Source organism: Rhododendron vialii, chromosome 6a (assembly GCF_030253575.1).
Source record: "Rhododendron vialii isolate Sample 1 chromosome 6a, ASM3025357v1".
NCBI lineage: Eukaryota > Viridiplantae > Streptophyta > Magnoliopsida > Ericales > Ericaceae > Rhododendron > Rhododendron vialii.
The window spans coordinates 24,707,620-24,720,170 of NC_080562.1; the positions used below are offsets into that span (position 1 = coordinate 24,707,620).

Genomic DNA, 12,551 nt, shown 5'->3' on the forward strand with positions numbered 1-12,551 from the left:
AGTTACCATGTGCCTTGAAAATTTATCTTAAAATTTTCATGTAATTAACATAACCAATTATGCGTATTCTAGTAGATAAAAGAAAAGAATAACAATTATGTGATGTGCTATACAGAGGAAAAAATATGTAATAATGATGGTGTATTAACGTCAGAATTTTTTTTAATCACGGTCAATTCAGTGCTTCACAAATGAAGATCTTGGTTCCGCCACTGACTCACCATTACTTTCTCCCTCTTTGTGCCTACTTTATCTGTATCACCTCCTCCTTAATACCCTAATGCCTAATGCCTCACAAGTCAGCATTCGGCCCATTCCTGAATTTCTTCTGGATCTCCTACTTATGTTTCCTCCACACCTTCCAATTCTATTCCTATTGAACCTATTAAAGTACACCTTCCTCCATTGTTTTACCTTCCTGCAATTTTACCCAACCACTTAATGATCATTCCTACTTTACCTCTAGACTCGGAGGTGTATCGCGTGTGGGTGAATATTTAGGGGTCAAAATGTAAAAACTCTAAACTGAGGATATTCATATATGGGTGCAAACTATGATACAAGTTCAGGGATACATTAACTAATATTTAGCCAAATATCTTCTAAATTAACATGAGTTAAGAAGTTGGTGAATAAGTTTTTTCGCATAAAATTTGTTGGGCAAAAAACAAGGATAAGTCATTGGGCTTTTTCCAGACCAGTCCTATGTAGATAGACAAAGTCCCAATAAGTCCTAGCAATCTAATCCAAGAAAAGTTCATACCCCAATAGGTCCTGTACGTAAATTTGGTTCAAAAATAACCTTTGACCCATTAATTCCTCATCACACACGCGTGGGATTATTTTTCCTTTCTGCCGCATGTCAGGTGCTTTGGTTCTCTCTCATAGGCACAATTGTACATCACTTTATTCTCTCTCTCTCTCTCTCTCTCTCTCTCTCTCTCTCTCTCTCTCTCTCTATATATATATATATATATATATATATATATATATAAACTCTGTATATTCGATTTCTCTCTCTCCCTCTCACTTCTTTCTCTCCTTTTTTATTTTATTTTTTTTATGAAAATGCCTAAACCCCAGGGTATCCTATAAAAATGCCTAAACCCCAAGGGTACCCTATGAAAGTGCCTAAACTACTAAAACCCTATAATAGGAAAGTGCACACTAAAACTCCTAATTCCTCATCACACACACGTGGGATTATTTTCCCTTTCTGCCGCATGTCAGGCGCTTTGGTTCTCTCTCACAGGCACAATTGTACATCACTTTATTCTCTCTCTCTCTGTATATATATATATATATATATATATATAGTCTGGATCCAATGAGGGATCCCTCACGGTGCTACCATGCGGGACTCCCCTTTCCCGATGTAATTGTGACGATCCAAGCCGCTCAAAGTGATCAGAACGTGATTTTAAGGGTACCCGCGAGCAATCAGCAAAAAAAATGATTAGGAAGGGCTTGATCCGAACAGTTTTTAATTGAACGGTTCAATAAAAAACTGCTCGGATCAAGCCCTTCCCGATCATTTTTTTTTTGCTGATTTCTCGCGGGTACCCTTAAAATCACATTCTGCACACTTTGAGCGGCTCGAATCGTCGCAATTCGATCGGAAAAGGGGAGTCCCGCACCATAAGGCCGTGAGGGATCCCTCATTGGATCCGGACTGTATATATATGTTTATATATAAACATATATATATATATAAACTCCGTATATTCGGTTTCTCTCTCCCTCTCCCTCTCCCTCTCCCTCACTTCTCTCTCTTTCCTTTTTTATTTTATTTTTTTTATGAAAATGCCTAAACCCCAGGGTATCCTATAAAAATGCCTAAACCCCAAGGGTACCCTATGAAAGTGCCTAAACTGCTAAAACCCTATAATAGGAAAATGCACCCTAAACCTCCTAATTCCTTGTCACACACACGTGGGATTATTTTCCCTTTCTGCCGCATGTCAGGCTCTTTGGTTCTCTCTCACAGGCACAATTATACATCACTTTATTCTCTCTCTCTCTCTCTCTCTCTCTCTCTCTCTCTCTCTCTCTCTCTATATATATATATATATATATATAAACTCCGTATATTCGGTTTCTCTCTCTCCCTCTCCCTCTCACTTCTCTCTCTCCTTTTTTATTTTATTTATGAAAATGCCTAAACCCTAGGGTACCCTATAAAAATGCCTAAACCTCAAGGGTACCCTATGAAAGTGCATAAACTGCTAAAACTATAATAGGAAAGTGCACCCTAAAACTCCTATGAAAACGGCTAAACCTAAACCCCAGAGTACCCTAAACCTTAGAATATACTAAAACCTAAAATCTCAAGGTACCCTAAGATTTTAAGATACCTAAAGGTACTATGGTACCTAGTAGGATACCACAAAACCCTAGCATACCCTAAACCCTAGAGATTTCAAAAAATATTTTTTTCGCAGAAATTGAATATATAAAATAAAAGTTATACTGTACTTGGTAAGAATTTTAGAAGTAAAACAAAAAGGGAAGTGAGAGAGAGGGGGAGAGAGAGAGAGAGTGAGTGACGAGAAGAAGCACATGAGCAAGAGAGAGAGAAGTGAAAGGTAGAAAAGGACAGCACAATTGGAAAAGAGAGAGAATGGACAGACAACATTTGTTGTGGGCTTCTGCCGTCTGGCATCGTGAGGGCAGTAATGTAAGAATACAAGGACAGGACTTTCTCAGCCATGGGACTTATAGGAGAAGGATCTCTCCAGCCATGAATTATAAAAATAGTACCGGCCCAGCATTATCTCTAAGTCATTTAAAGCTCCAAAGCCCAAACTCTTTAATAAGTTGTCAGCCCATAAGCCTTATTGGACTTCCCTTACATGCAAACCAAAAAATAGGAAATCACAGCAGTTAATGCATATGTCATAACTGTCCATGCAATGATAAGAAACAAGAAATCTTTGCTATAACAGTCCACAAAGCCTGCAGGTGATAAGCGTGTCCGTTCTTGAAATGTCATGTCTTGACATATTCCACAACATGTCTTGACATATTCCACAACACATCCACATTGTGTTGATGTGAGTGCTTTCCCAAATGACAAGTCCATGTAACATACGCTCATTCCATAGTCCATACTTACTAGGTCTAACGCTGGGATTTCAAAATCCAAAAATCTATATTGTCTTTATGCTGTCACCATTCCCTCACTTATTTTGCCATCAAATTATAAGAAACGACTGCAATCTCTTATTGGGGCTCTAGTCAATATGATAAATACAAAGGTACATGGACGCTTGTGCTGTTATAGCTTCATAAGACTAGCCATAAGTTGTAAGTCTGTTTTGAACCTCAAAAGGAATTCAAATGGTTCTATAGCTAAACAGAAAGCTAGGTTAAAGGCTAAGGGATACCTCAAGAAGACGATGTTGATTTACTTGAGACTTTTGGAGATTTTTTTATTTTTTTGATAAAAAAATTAAAACAAAAAGGGTAGTGAGAGTTTTGGCATTGTGACTAAGCAATTGTACAAATAGACTCTTAATCCCCTAGGCATTTCAATTTCTTTCCACATGGGAAACTTTGATGGAATAGCCCTCACATTTCTTCAAACATACAAGGAGAAGTGTGAAATTCTTACATAAGTTCCCTTATGCATCAAAGCACTTATTAAATGCAATTGATTATTCTAACACTTGCCAAAATGAATACAAGAAAATCTAGCATACAAGGAGAAGTGGGCAATTCTTACACAAGTTCCCTTATGTATCAAAGCACTTATTAAATGCAATTGATTATTCTAACACTTGCTAAATATGAATATGAAAAAATCTACCATGGTAGGAAACTATAGCTACTATGGATATTAGTATCCAATAAAGCTGAAGCTACTTGACAAGGAAAATTCAATGCAAAATAAGAAACTATAAATTTGGCCCCACCAACATATTAAAAATAATGAAACGTTCTAAGTACTTTATTTTTCATAACTCACTCTCCTATTTAGACAATCCAAAGGAGATTTAGAGCATTAAAGTAGATTTCCTCTGACAACACAATAAATGTATTGAGTAAATAAAAACAAAGAAAAGAAAATAAACTAAGACAATCTTTAAGGAGAGTGAACAAGTGGACCTGAAGTGATCTCTCATTAAAGTCATTACCCTTTTTGGTTAGAGAAGTTTACATCCAAAACATCCCAAAAGGGTAATGAAAGTTTTTGACAGGTCATTTCTTACAATGAAGATATGGCCAAGCAGGCTCTATTCAGGCCAAGAGTGGATTACTACTCATTTAAGAAGAGAGAATCGTCCGCCAAAGTTCATAGGATTAGTTACTTTTCAGCAAAGATCTTACCTGTTTGTACGGGTCTACTCCTTAGATCATTTTCTATATACTTTATGATTTTCCTAAGGTTAGGTGAGTGTGTTATAAACCAGAACACAGAAAATATTTGACACACAAAACCAGGTTTTTGCCCTTAATTAGAATAGAAAACCAGGCTCTCTCTCTCTCTCTCTATAAATATATATACACACACACACACACATTCATATATGCATAGTTGTTATGAATTTACTCTAAGACTATGTAGTCCTTTTTCATTTCTGCTACATTTTATTGTGTGATTAGGGATACGAGTTATTTCAAGTCATTTTGCATACAGATTACATGGACCTGAGCAAAGATCCTAATAGAAAACTGGAAATGGCTGCAATCATGGTTCCAGGAAAGCAGGAATCCTTGATTTCTTCAATGGGAAGAAAGCATGCGCCCAATCGGCATACATTTTACCAAACTCAAAGGCTTGAAGCGTAAGGCGAAAATTGGTTCCAATTTTCCTTCTTTTTTTTTTTAATTTGGTGTATAAATGAAGCTTAATTTGGTTCCCTTATTACAGCCTAATGGACAATGTGTTATAACACTTGTTCATGTTGATCCTTACACTTTTAATCGAGTTTTTTTATTTCTTAGTGAATAAAGGCATGTTGTTAACGTTCCTATCATCATATGATCATCATATGTAACTTCTTTGTTCCAATCAATTTTGAATCAGACTTTGAGTGTGCATGCTAAAGTCATATGTACTGTTTTAGATTTAGACATTGATTGTATGATTTCAAGCTTGAATGGATTAGTCCCATTTCTATCTTTCTCTCTCTAATGTAACAACTTTCTTCAATCTTTTGGATCAATCTTGATTTGTGAATATTCTACTATCTGTTTGTTTGTCAATCTACACTGACATGGATTTTGTCTTGTTCGTGCTGAAGATTTTTTGAGGAGTGTCAACATCCAACTGAAAGACATCGACATCAATTAGGAAAGGAACTAGGACTTACCCCCACACAGATCAAGTTTTGGTTTCAAAATAAGAGGACTCTAGTGAAGGTTCTTTTTCTTTTTGGTTTCCACATTCCTCTTTGGGGCAGATGTTAGCTATTTTATCAATTTTACTAACAGATCTTGGTATATTTCAGGCACAAAACGCGAGAGAAGAAGGCAATGCTCTTCGGGAAGAGAACGAAAGGCTAAAAATGGAGAACTTTGAGACTAGAGAGATGCTAAAGGATGAGTATTGCTCTAGATGTAAAGGTATTAGCAACGAAGTGAGTGACCACATTCTAGAACTACTACAGATAGAAAAGTCCCAATTAATTGACAAGGTCAGATCTCTCCCTCCCTCCCTCCCTCCCTCTCTCTCTGCTATTTAACATTATTTTATTTGAGTCAATTCTTTGTTATGATGTCGAACTATCCTTCACACATGTTGCCAACATGTTTTACCCTAGCATATTTTGCAGTATGAACGACTAAGCAACCTCCTCAACTCCATGGGTATTTCGGCTTCAAAACGCTTTTCACTACCCCATTCCCCTGGGTCATCATCAGATCCACAAGAAAATTTTATGGGACAAAGGATAGGAGGTATTTCACTTCATCAAGACCTTGACTCAACAAACCATAATGATCACATACAACTCTACCGAGAAAAGCAGCTCGAACACTCTGACATGTCGCACATGGCTTTGACTATTTCAAAAGCTACTAATGAATTGTCAACACTCTTGGTCAATGAATCGTTGTGGATAAAAGATCCCACAAACCAGAGATATGTAATTCACTGCAAGAACTATGAAAAGACCTTCACAAGGATTAATCACCTCAAAAGTTCACATGTGAGATTTGAGTCGTCAAAAGTGAAGGGTCTTGTCAGAATGAATGCAACACAGTTGGTTGAAATGTTACTTGATTCGGTTAGTCTATATAATTACCCAACTTTGCCTACTTTAAACGTATGACCCTATTTAGCATATCTTTATTGGCACGTCCCATTAACTACCAACCAAATTCTGCAGACTAAAAGGCAGGATATTTTTCCTACAATCATCACAAAGGCAACGACACTTCAAGAAATTACAGCTCGAACACCGGGAAACCCTACTGGTTCATTCCATCTGGTTGATAGCCAAAAATTATTCAATCCATTTCCTATACAACGAACTTCGCTCAAGTATAGTTAATTTAGTTTTAAGATTTTCATGCAGGAATATGAACAAATGCATATACTTTCGCCTTTTGTGGCACCTCGAGATTTCTACTTCCTTCGCTATTGTCATCAAATCGGTGAAGGTGAATGGATGATAGTAGAGGTATCATATGACATCTTCCATGGAAGCCGAGAAAGGGACTGCCATTCCCACTCTTGGAGGCTACCTTCTGGGTGCATAGTGAGAGACTTGTCGAATGGGTGCTCAATGGTGAGGATTTCTCTATTTAATAATGTTGTCACATTTGCAAATTATATTGTTGAAAATTAAGTTATGGAGATCATATTTAGAACTATCACAATTCACAAGCTATATTTATAACACAATAAGGAAGGTTTTACTCGATGTTAGTAACTTAATTTACCAAATACGAACTAAACAATCAATCAATATCTGGGCTTTCTTTAAGTAGCTGTAGAGTAGAATGACTACTTACCATACTTTGTTGACTAGATGAAGTACCCTAAATCCTATTTTTTAATGGAGGTGTTACTATCATGGGCAACTAGTTTTTATTGAATATGATGATACTAGAGAAGAACTAAACCCATAGGAACTTAAATATAACGTCTAGCATAGTCTGTTGGATTGTGCCCCACATCGTTTGGACATGCTCCCTCTATGCTGGTTATAAGGCCCTAGCTTCCCTCTCATTAATATCTAGGTTTTAAGGAGACTTTATGGGCTGAGCTTTTCTAACATAGTCCTTAGTCATGCAAAATAACATACAAATCATTTTTTTGGCCATATTTTCCAAGGAACATCTACCCAAAAGCTTGTTCATGCCCTACTTTATATGACTGCAAAAATAGAACACAAGCACAATGCTCATTAATTAATATGAACAGCCTAACAACTTTGGCAATGATAGTTATAGTATGGCCCTTAGCGACAATATAATACCAATAGTGTTCGTGGTTGTGGATGTGGATCTAATTTTGGCAACAACATCTGCAATTCACCAGGCAAAGGGCATTTAACAGATTCAACTTTTTGGGTAGTGTCAGTAATTCCACCATTACTAACGTAATATTATCATATTATGTGTCTCATTTAACCACCGTTATGCACTTCCACATGTTTCAAAATAAAAAGTTCGCAAGAATAAAAATATTGCTACCTTCCTTCTTACTCAAGGTTTTAAATATAAGTTGCTACATGGCATGTTTCAAAATAAAAAGTTCGCAAGAATAAAAATATTGCTACCTTCCTTCTTACTCAAGGTTTTAAATATAAGTTGCTACATGGCATATCGGTTTTTACGCTTTCCGATACCGTTAAACCTCGACATAGCAGTGAGATGCATCGCAAGCATATAGGCCGGTTCCCCTTATGTATCGGTTCGCTTCCAATTCACATACCAGTTCATAGCCATTACGGTTGATAGCTTACTTGTACAGTTGATTTAGGCCTATAAAATTATTTCTTTTGTAAAAGTGATTTTAAAAAATTGAAGAACGCTACAACTGATTCGTGTGACGTATCGTTGGATACTCCTGGTAGGACCGCTACCGTCACGGGTCCTGATACCGCTATTTAAATCCTTATGTACTGCTAAGTTAACTTTAATAGGAGCCCCATTCCTTTATTTGCTAGATCACTTGGGTGGAACATGTTGAAGTCAATGACAAGGCCCTAACTCATCAACTTTATAGAGATTTCATATCTTGCGGTCTGGCATATGGAGCAGAGAGATGGCTTCTCACTCTTCAGAGAATGTGTGAAAGATTTTATTACAATATGATAGAAAGTCATGATCTTGGAGAGGGTAATCTTACCATCAACTTTTAATTTCTTCTAATCATGCAATGACTTGTTTCTATCCATATCATTTTCTCTGGGTTTTTTTTTTACTTTACATGTCATGCGGGGTTTCTGATGGTGTTTTTTTCCAAAAGTAATCTATTCGCATGAAGGTAGAAGAAGCATAATGACCCTTTCACACAGGATGGTCAAGAATTTGTGCACAAACTTAGGGATGAAAAATAAACTGGACATACCTCATCTCCCTGAAAACAAGAATATTGAAATCCGATTCTCCGTTTTCACAAGCACCGTAGGAGGAAAAACTGATGGCTTGATTGTCAATGCCGCTACCTCCATTTGGCTACCACTTTCATGTCCATCTGTCTTTGAATTTTTAAGAGACGAAAAAATGAGAGCTCAGGTACGCAAACATTCCAACTTTTTTTTTTTATTGAATGTTACATGTACTACTTGCCACAAATGTCATCCTTGATGAGCATTAACTAGTTGGACTCCTTTCATTGTTTACTAGTGGGACATTCTTGCTAAAGGGATTTCGTTCCAAGAGATTGCAAAAATGTCATACGGAGATCATAAAGGAAATCGCATATCTATCATCCAGGTAAGCTTTTATAGAGTTCTCCTTTAGTTACAGAAGGGAGTATGTGGAAAACCACAAGAGAGAGAGAGAGAGAGAGAGAGAGAGAGAGAGAGAGAGAGAGAGAGAGAGAGAGAGAGAGAGAGAGAGAGAGAGAGAGAGAGAGAGAGAGATTTTCTACATTCAATATACATGGATTTTAGTCGTGTTAGAAATGGCAATGCTATATAAAGAGAATTTTTATTCAAAAATCACTTATGCAGAATAACGTGGCCTTTTTCGCAGTCCTCTCTTCTAAACTAAAACACCCGCCATAATCACTGATAGTGTGAAAATTACTCATGTCATACATTTTAGACGAGACTAAAAAATTCTTTTGTAATCTATCATTCTTAGCACGTATTCGACAACAAGAATGCAAGAAGTAATTGTCCAAGTTCATGTAACATGCAAATCTTGGTTAAGTATGCTAGGCTTCATGGTCCTCACTATTCTTGTCAAGAACAAAAAATTGATCCTAATTAGAATCAGTCTAAGGAAGTTAACTGAAATTGCTTGTCTCAAGCAGCCTGTTATTTCCTCTGGGAACAATATCCTGGTGCTTCAAGAGAGCAGTATCGATCATTTGGGAGCAATAGTAGCCTATGCCCCGGTCGACATAGCATCCTTAGACATAGCAGTGAATGGACAAGACTCTTCCTACATACCGCTAGTTCCATCAGGGTTCGTAATATCCAGTGATGGCCATCCAGGCACCACAACTGGTGCATCTACTAGCACCACTACAAACCCTGAAGGTTCGCTTCTCACCATAGTTTTCCAGATACAGGATTGCGATGCCTCTTCTCCAAAGCACGTGAGCATGGAGATGGTGGCCAGTGTCCATGCTCTTATTAGCTCTACCGTGCGGAGTATAAAGTCAGCTTTGAACTGCACCAGTTTGGCTTAACCTCTTCGTGGTGGATGGATTTGTGTTTCTATAATTCGCCATAGATTTGTGCTCTTCTTTCTTTTTTTGAGCTAATTGTCTGAATTTGGGATTTCATAAAATGATGTCAACTACTGGGACGTCAAGTTGCTCATTGCTGCTGGTTTTAATTTGAGGATGTTTTCTATGGTATTTTAAGCATGTTTGCCAAGCTAGCTGTATGTCATCTAATTTACGACATATAAGTCCTAGCTAGTAATCCATGAACCTTACTTTCATCATGTTTTCTCAAATAACATGCCTTCGATGGCATTTTATCATGTTTAAAACTAATTCTCAGTATGTCTCCATGAGTTATTATATGCCTTAACACGTCATATTAGACACGTTTACTAGGCTAGGCTAGTGTGCCTTCAATGTCATTATACAAACTACTTGTATCATCTGTACTCAGTTATTCCACATGCTATGCGTACGAACTGATTTGAGTTCGTCAACGTGAAAAATAAAAATAAAAGAAAATAATCCATCCATCCATGTAGTGAGGTATCTTGCGTGAAAAGAACATAAAAGGTTGCGCATAACAAAAATCGTATGCCCATGAACAATCTAGAGACGGCATCAATTGTGGTTTTATTCAGCATGGTCCATCCATATTTCAAATTTCATCTCTAATAAACAACCTAAAACTTGACTGAAACATGTTCTCATCACTTTCAAATGGGTTCTTCGCATCACAATGTCACTTCACTTGAAAAGAAAATTTTGAACACCATCTAAAGATAGCATGTACCTTGAAAACATATGAACAACGCAACGAGTAGATGTGTTGCACAAAGCAGGGGATGGAAACCAACCTGCCAAACAAATAACTATTTGTAAGTTGATCAATGAGCCTTGATTCTGGCCTTAAAAAAAAAAAAAGGACCAATTGAAAAAATAGAAATTTTCAAACCCCAATTCACTTGAATACTCAGAGATTCAAGAACTGGATTGCCATCCGAACATCATCTTTAGTTATTTTGCGTCAACAAATTTGCCCACAAAACCTTTGCCTAGCAACAGCCATTGTGTGAGCGCAGCCGCCCGGAGGGTGGTCACCCGGCACTCGCGTGACTGAGCACATGTGGATAGACTTTACTAAAAACATGATGACTAGCACAAAATACTGTCAAATACTTGCAATTAAACAAATACTCGACAAAACTCAGAGTCGCCACTTGGTTTAGGTCCAAGAACCATGAATGACTCTTATAGAAAGGCTTGATCCTAGCATCACCATAGACAGGTCCGAGGGCTAAGGTACCGAGTGGGAAGGTGTTAGGCACCCACTCTACCCAACCTGATGATTGGCCTCCACTCATCACCATTGGTTCAAATCATCTCTATCCTCAATGCACGAGACTCAAGCAAACAGATAGGTAGGTTTTAGTAAACACGTTTTTAAAAATGGAGTCTTTTACAAGAGGGAAAAATCATTTGAAAAACTACCTCCGTCGAATGCAGCACACAAAAAAGAAAACAAAAAGCAAACAACATAAGGATGAAGGCCTAGAGATGAACAACCCATTATCATCCCGTATCCACATGTAATGATCAATAGCCATCCTTAGGTCCTCATACGGTCCCTAGATATAAACTAGCACACAAGAAAGATTAATCCGCCGTTGCGAATGCCGGAAGGGTCCTTACTTCCAGGGGAAGTTACCCTAAAGCTAACGAGCATAGCAAAGGCCTAAATTGAATGAGTGCATGCAACATGTGATATTAAACTAGACATGCAACTAAATAGAAATAGGAAACATGCATGATATGATTGAACTGAATTGAACTAACATGCAACATGAACGAATTAGGAAACTAGCTAAAACTGGGAAACTAACCGGATTAGGAAACTTTCCAAATTAGGAAACTCGATCAAGTTAGGAAAGTAACCTGATTAGGAAACTTTTCAAATTTGAAAACCGGGTTACCCAATTAGGAAACCACAGGCTACTCACGGATGAACCATGAGGGCAAAACAGCTAATCAAACGAACATCATGCTACTATGCGACATTTACGGGTAAAACGGTAGTTTGACATGCTGGGGTGAAACTGCCAGCATAATGACCGTAAAACAGATGATATGCACAAGGGTATACGGACAGCGTAACGGCATAGACGAAAATATCAATATGCATGCGGATAGCATAACGACTGGGGTAAAATGGTAAATATGCATGTGAGCAGAGTAACGACTACGTGGATGCATGTGCGAGTGATCATACGGACAGAGTAACAGCAGGGTAATTTGTATGAAGAACTAAACGTGCAGTACTACGACTAAACATGTATGAAGGGCAAAACGGTCATTATACTTGATCTATCTAAACCCTAGATTATCATGCATGAACAAAAACTACACTAGCATATGCTTTTAAAACGAATTGAAAAGCCTAAACTTGCATGAACTAAGCAAGAACAAGGTTGTCAAATCGTGAATCAAATCGAGAATCGGATTGACCCTTTTCCGAATTGTGAATCATAATGATTCGATCCAAATTTCGAAAATACATTAAAAAATATATCTACGCACCTAAATAATAAATATACATTGTAACATTAAGAAATTTAAGCTTAAATCTATATTAAAGTTTGTTTTCTATTATTAATTTACTATCACATGGTCTAATAGGAAATACTTGTGCACAACTTGAAAATAGATAATATAGTAAAATGGATATGTGCATATAGGAGTTAATGATTCATTGCAA

The 12,551-nt window shown here is 37.3% G+C and overlaps 1 protein-coding gene and 1 long non-coding RNA gene across 4 annotated transcripts in view; one reads left to right on the top strand and one right to left on the bottom strand.

Moving 5' to 3' along the window:
• LOC131329141 (uncharacterized) overlaps positions 1-12,551 on the bottom strand; it is a 39,878-nt gene that overhangs the window by 13,376 nt on the left and 13,951 nt on the right. For 2 of the 3 annotated variants that reach the window (XR_009200655.1, XR_009200656.1), the window contains 2 exons: positions 10,590-10,653; positions 8,525-8,654 (listed from right to left, as the gene is read on the bottom strand). This is a non-coding gene — a long non-coding RNA (uncharacterized LOC131329141). The remainder of the gene's footprint in view (positions 1-8,524; positions 8,655-10,589; positions 10,654-12,551) is intronic. The other variant, XR_009200657.1, reaches the window with a different exon arrangement.
• Positions 3,915-9,942, top strand: LOC131329140 (homeobox-leucine zipper protein HDG12-like). Its single transcript, XM_058362216.1, has 10 exons — positions 3,915-4,787; positions 5,247-5,364; positions 5,454-5,639; positions 5,778-6,230; positions 6,333-6,434; positions 6,522-6,734; positions 8,121-8,292; positions 8,423-8,691; positions 8,803-8,892; positions 9,437-9,942. The coding sequence occupies exons 1-10, from the start codon at positions 4,645-4,647 to the stop codon at positions 9,815-9,817; spliced, it is 2,127 nt and encodes a 708-aa protein (XP_058218199.1). The 5' UTR covers positions 3,915-4,644; the 3' UTR covers positions 9,818-9,942.

What these genes read in the sequence shown, in the direction of transcription:
- LOC131329140 (XM_058362216.1), top strand. Translation starts at nt 4,645, where the DNA reads ATGGACCTGAGCAAAGATCCTAATAGAAAACTGGAAATGGCTGCAATC. An exon ending in TTGAAATGTTACTTGATTCG is followed by an intron (nt 6,231 to 6,332) that starts GTTAGTCTATAT and finishes CAAATTCTGCAG; the next exon opens with ACTAAAAGGCAGGATATTTT. An exon ending in CTACTGGTTCATTCCATCTG is followed by an intron (nt 6,435 to 6,521) that starts GTTGATAGCCAA and finishes ATTTTCATGCAG; the next exon opens with GAATATGAACAAATGCATAT.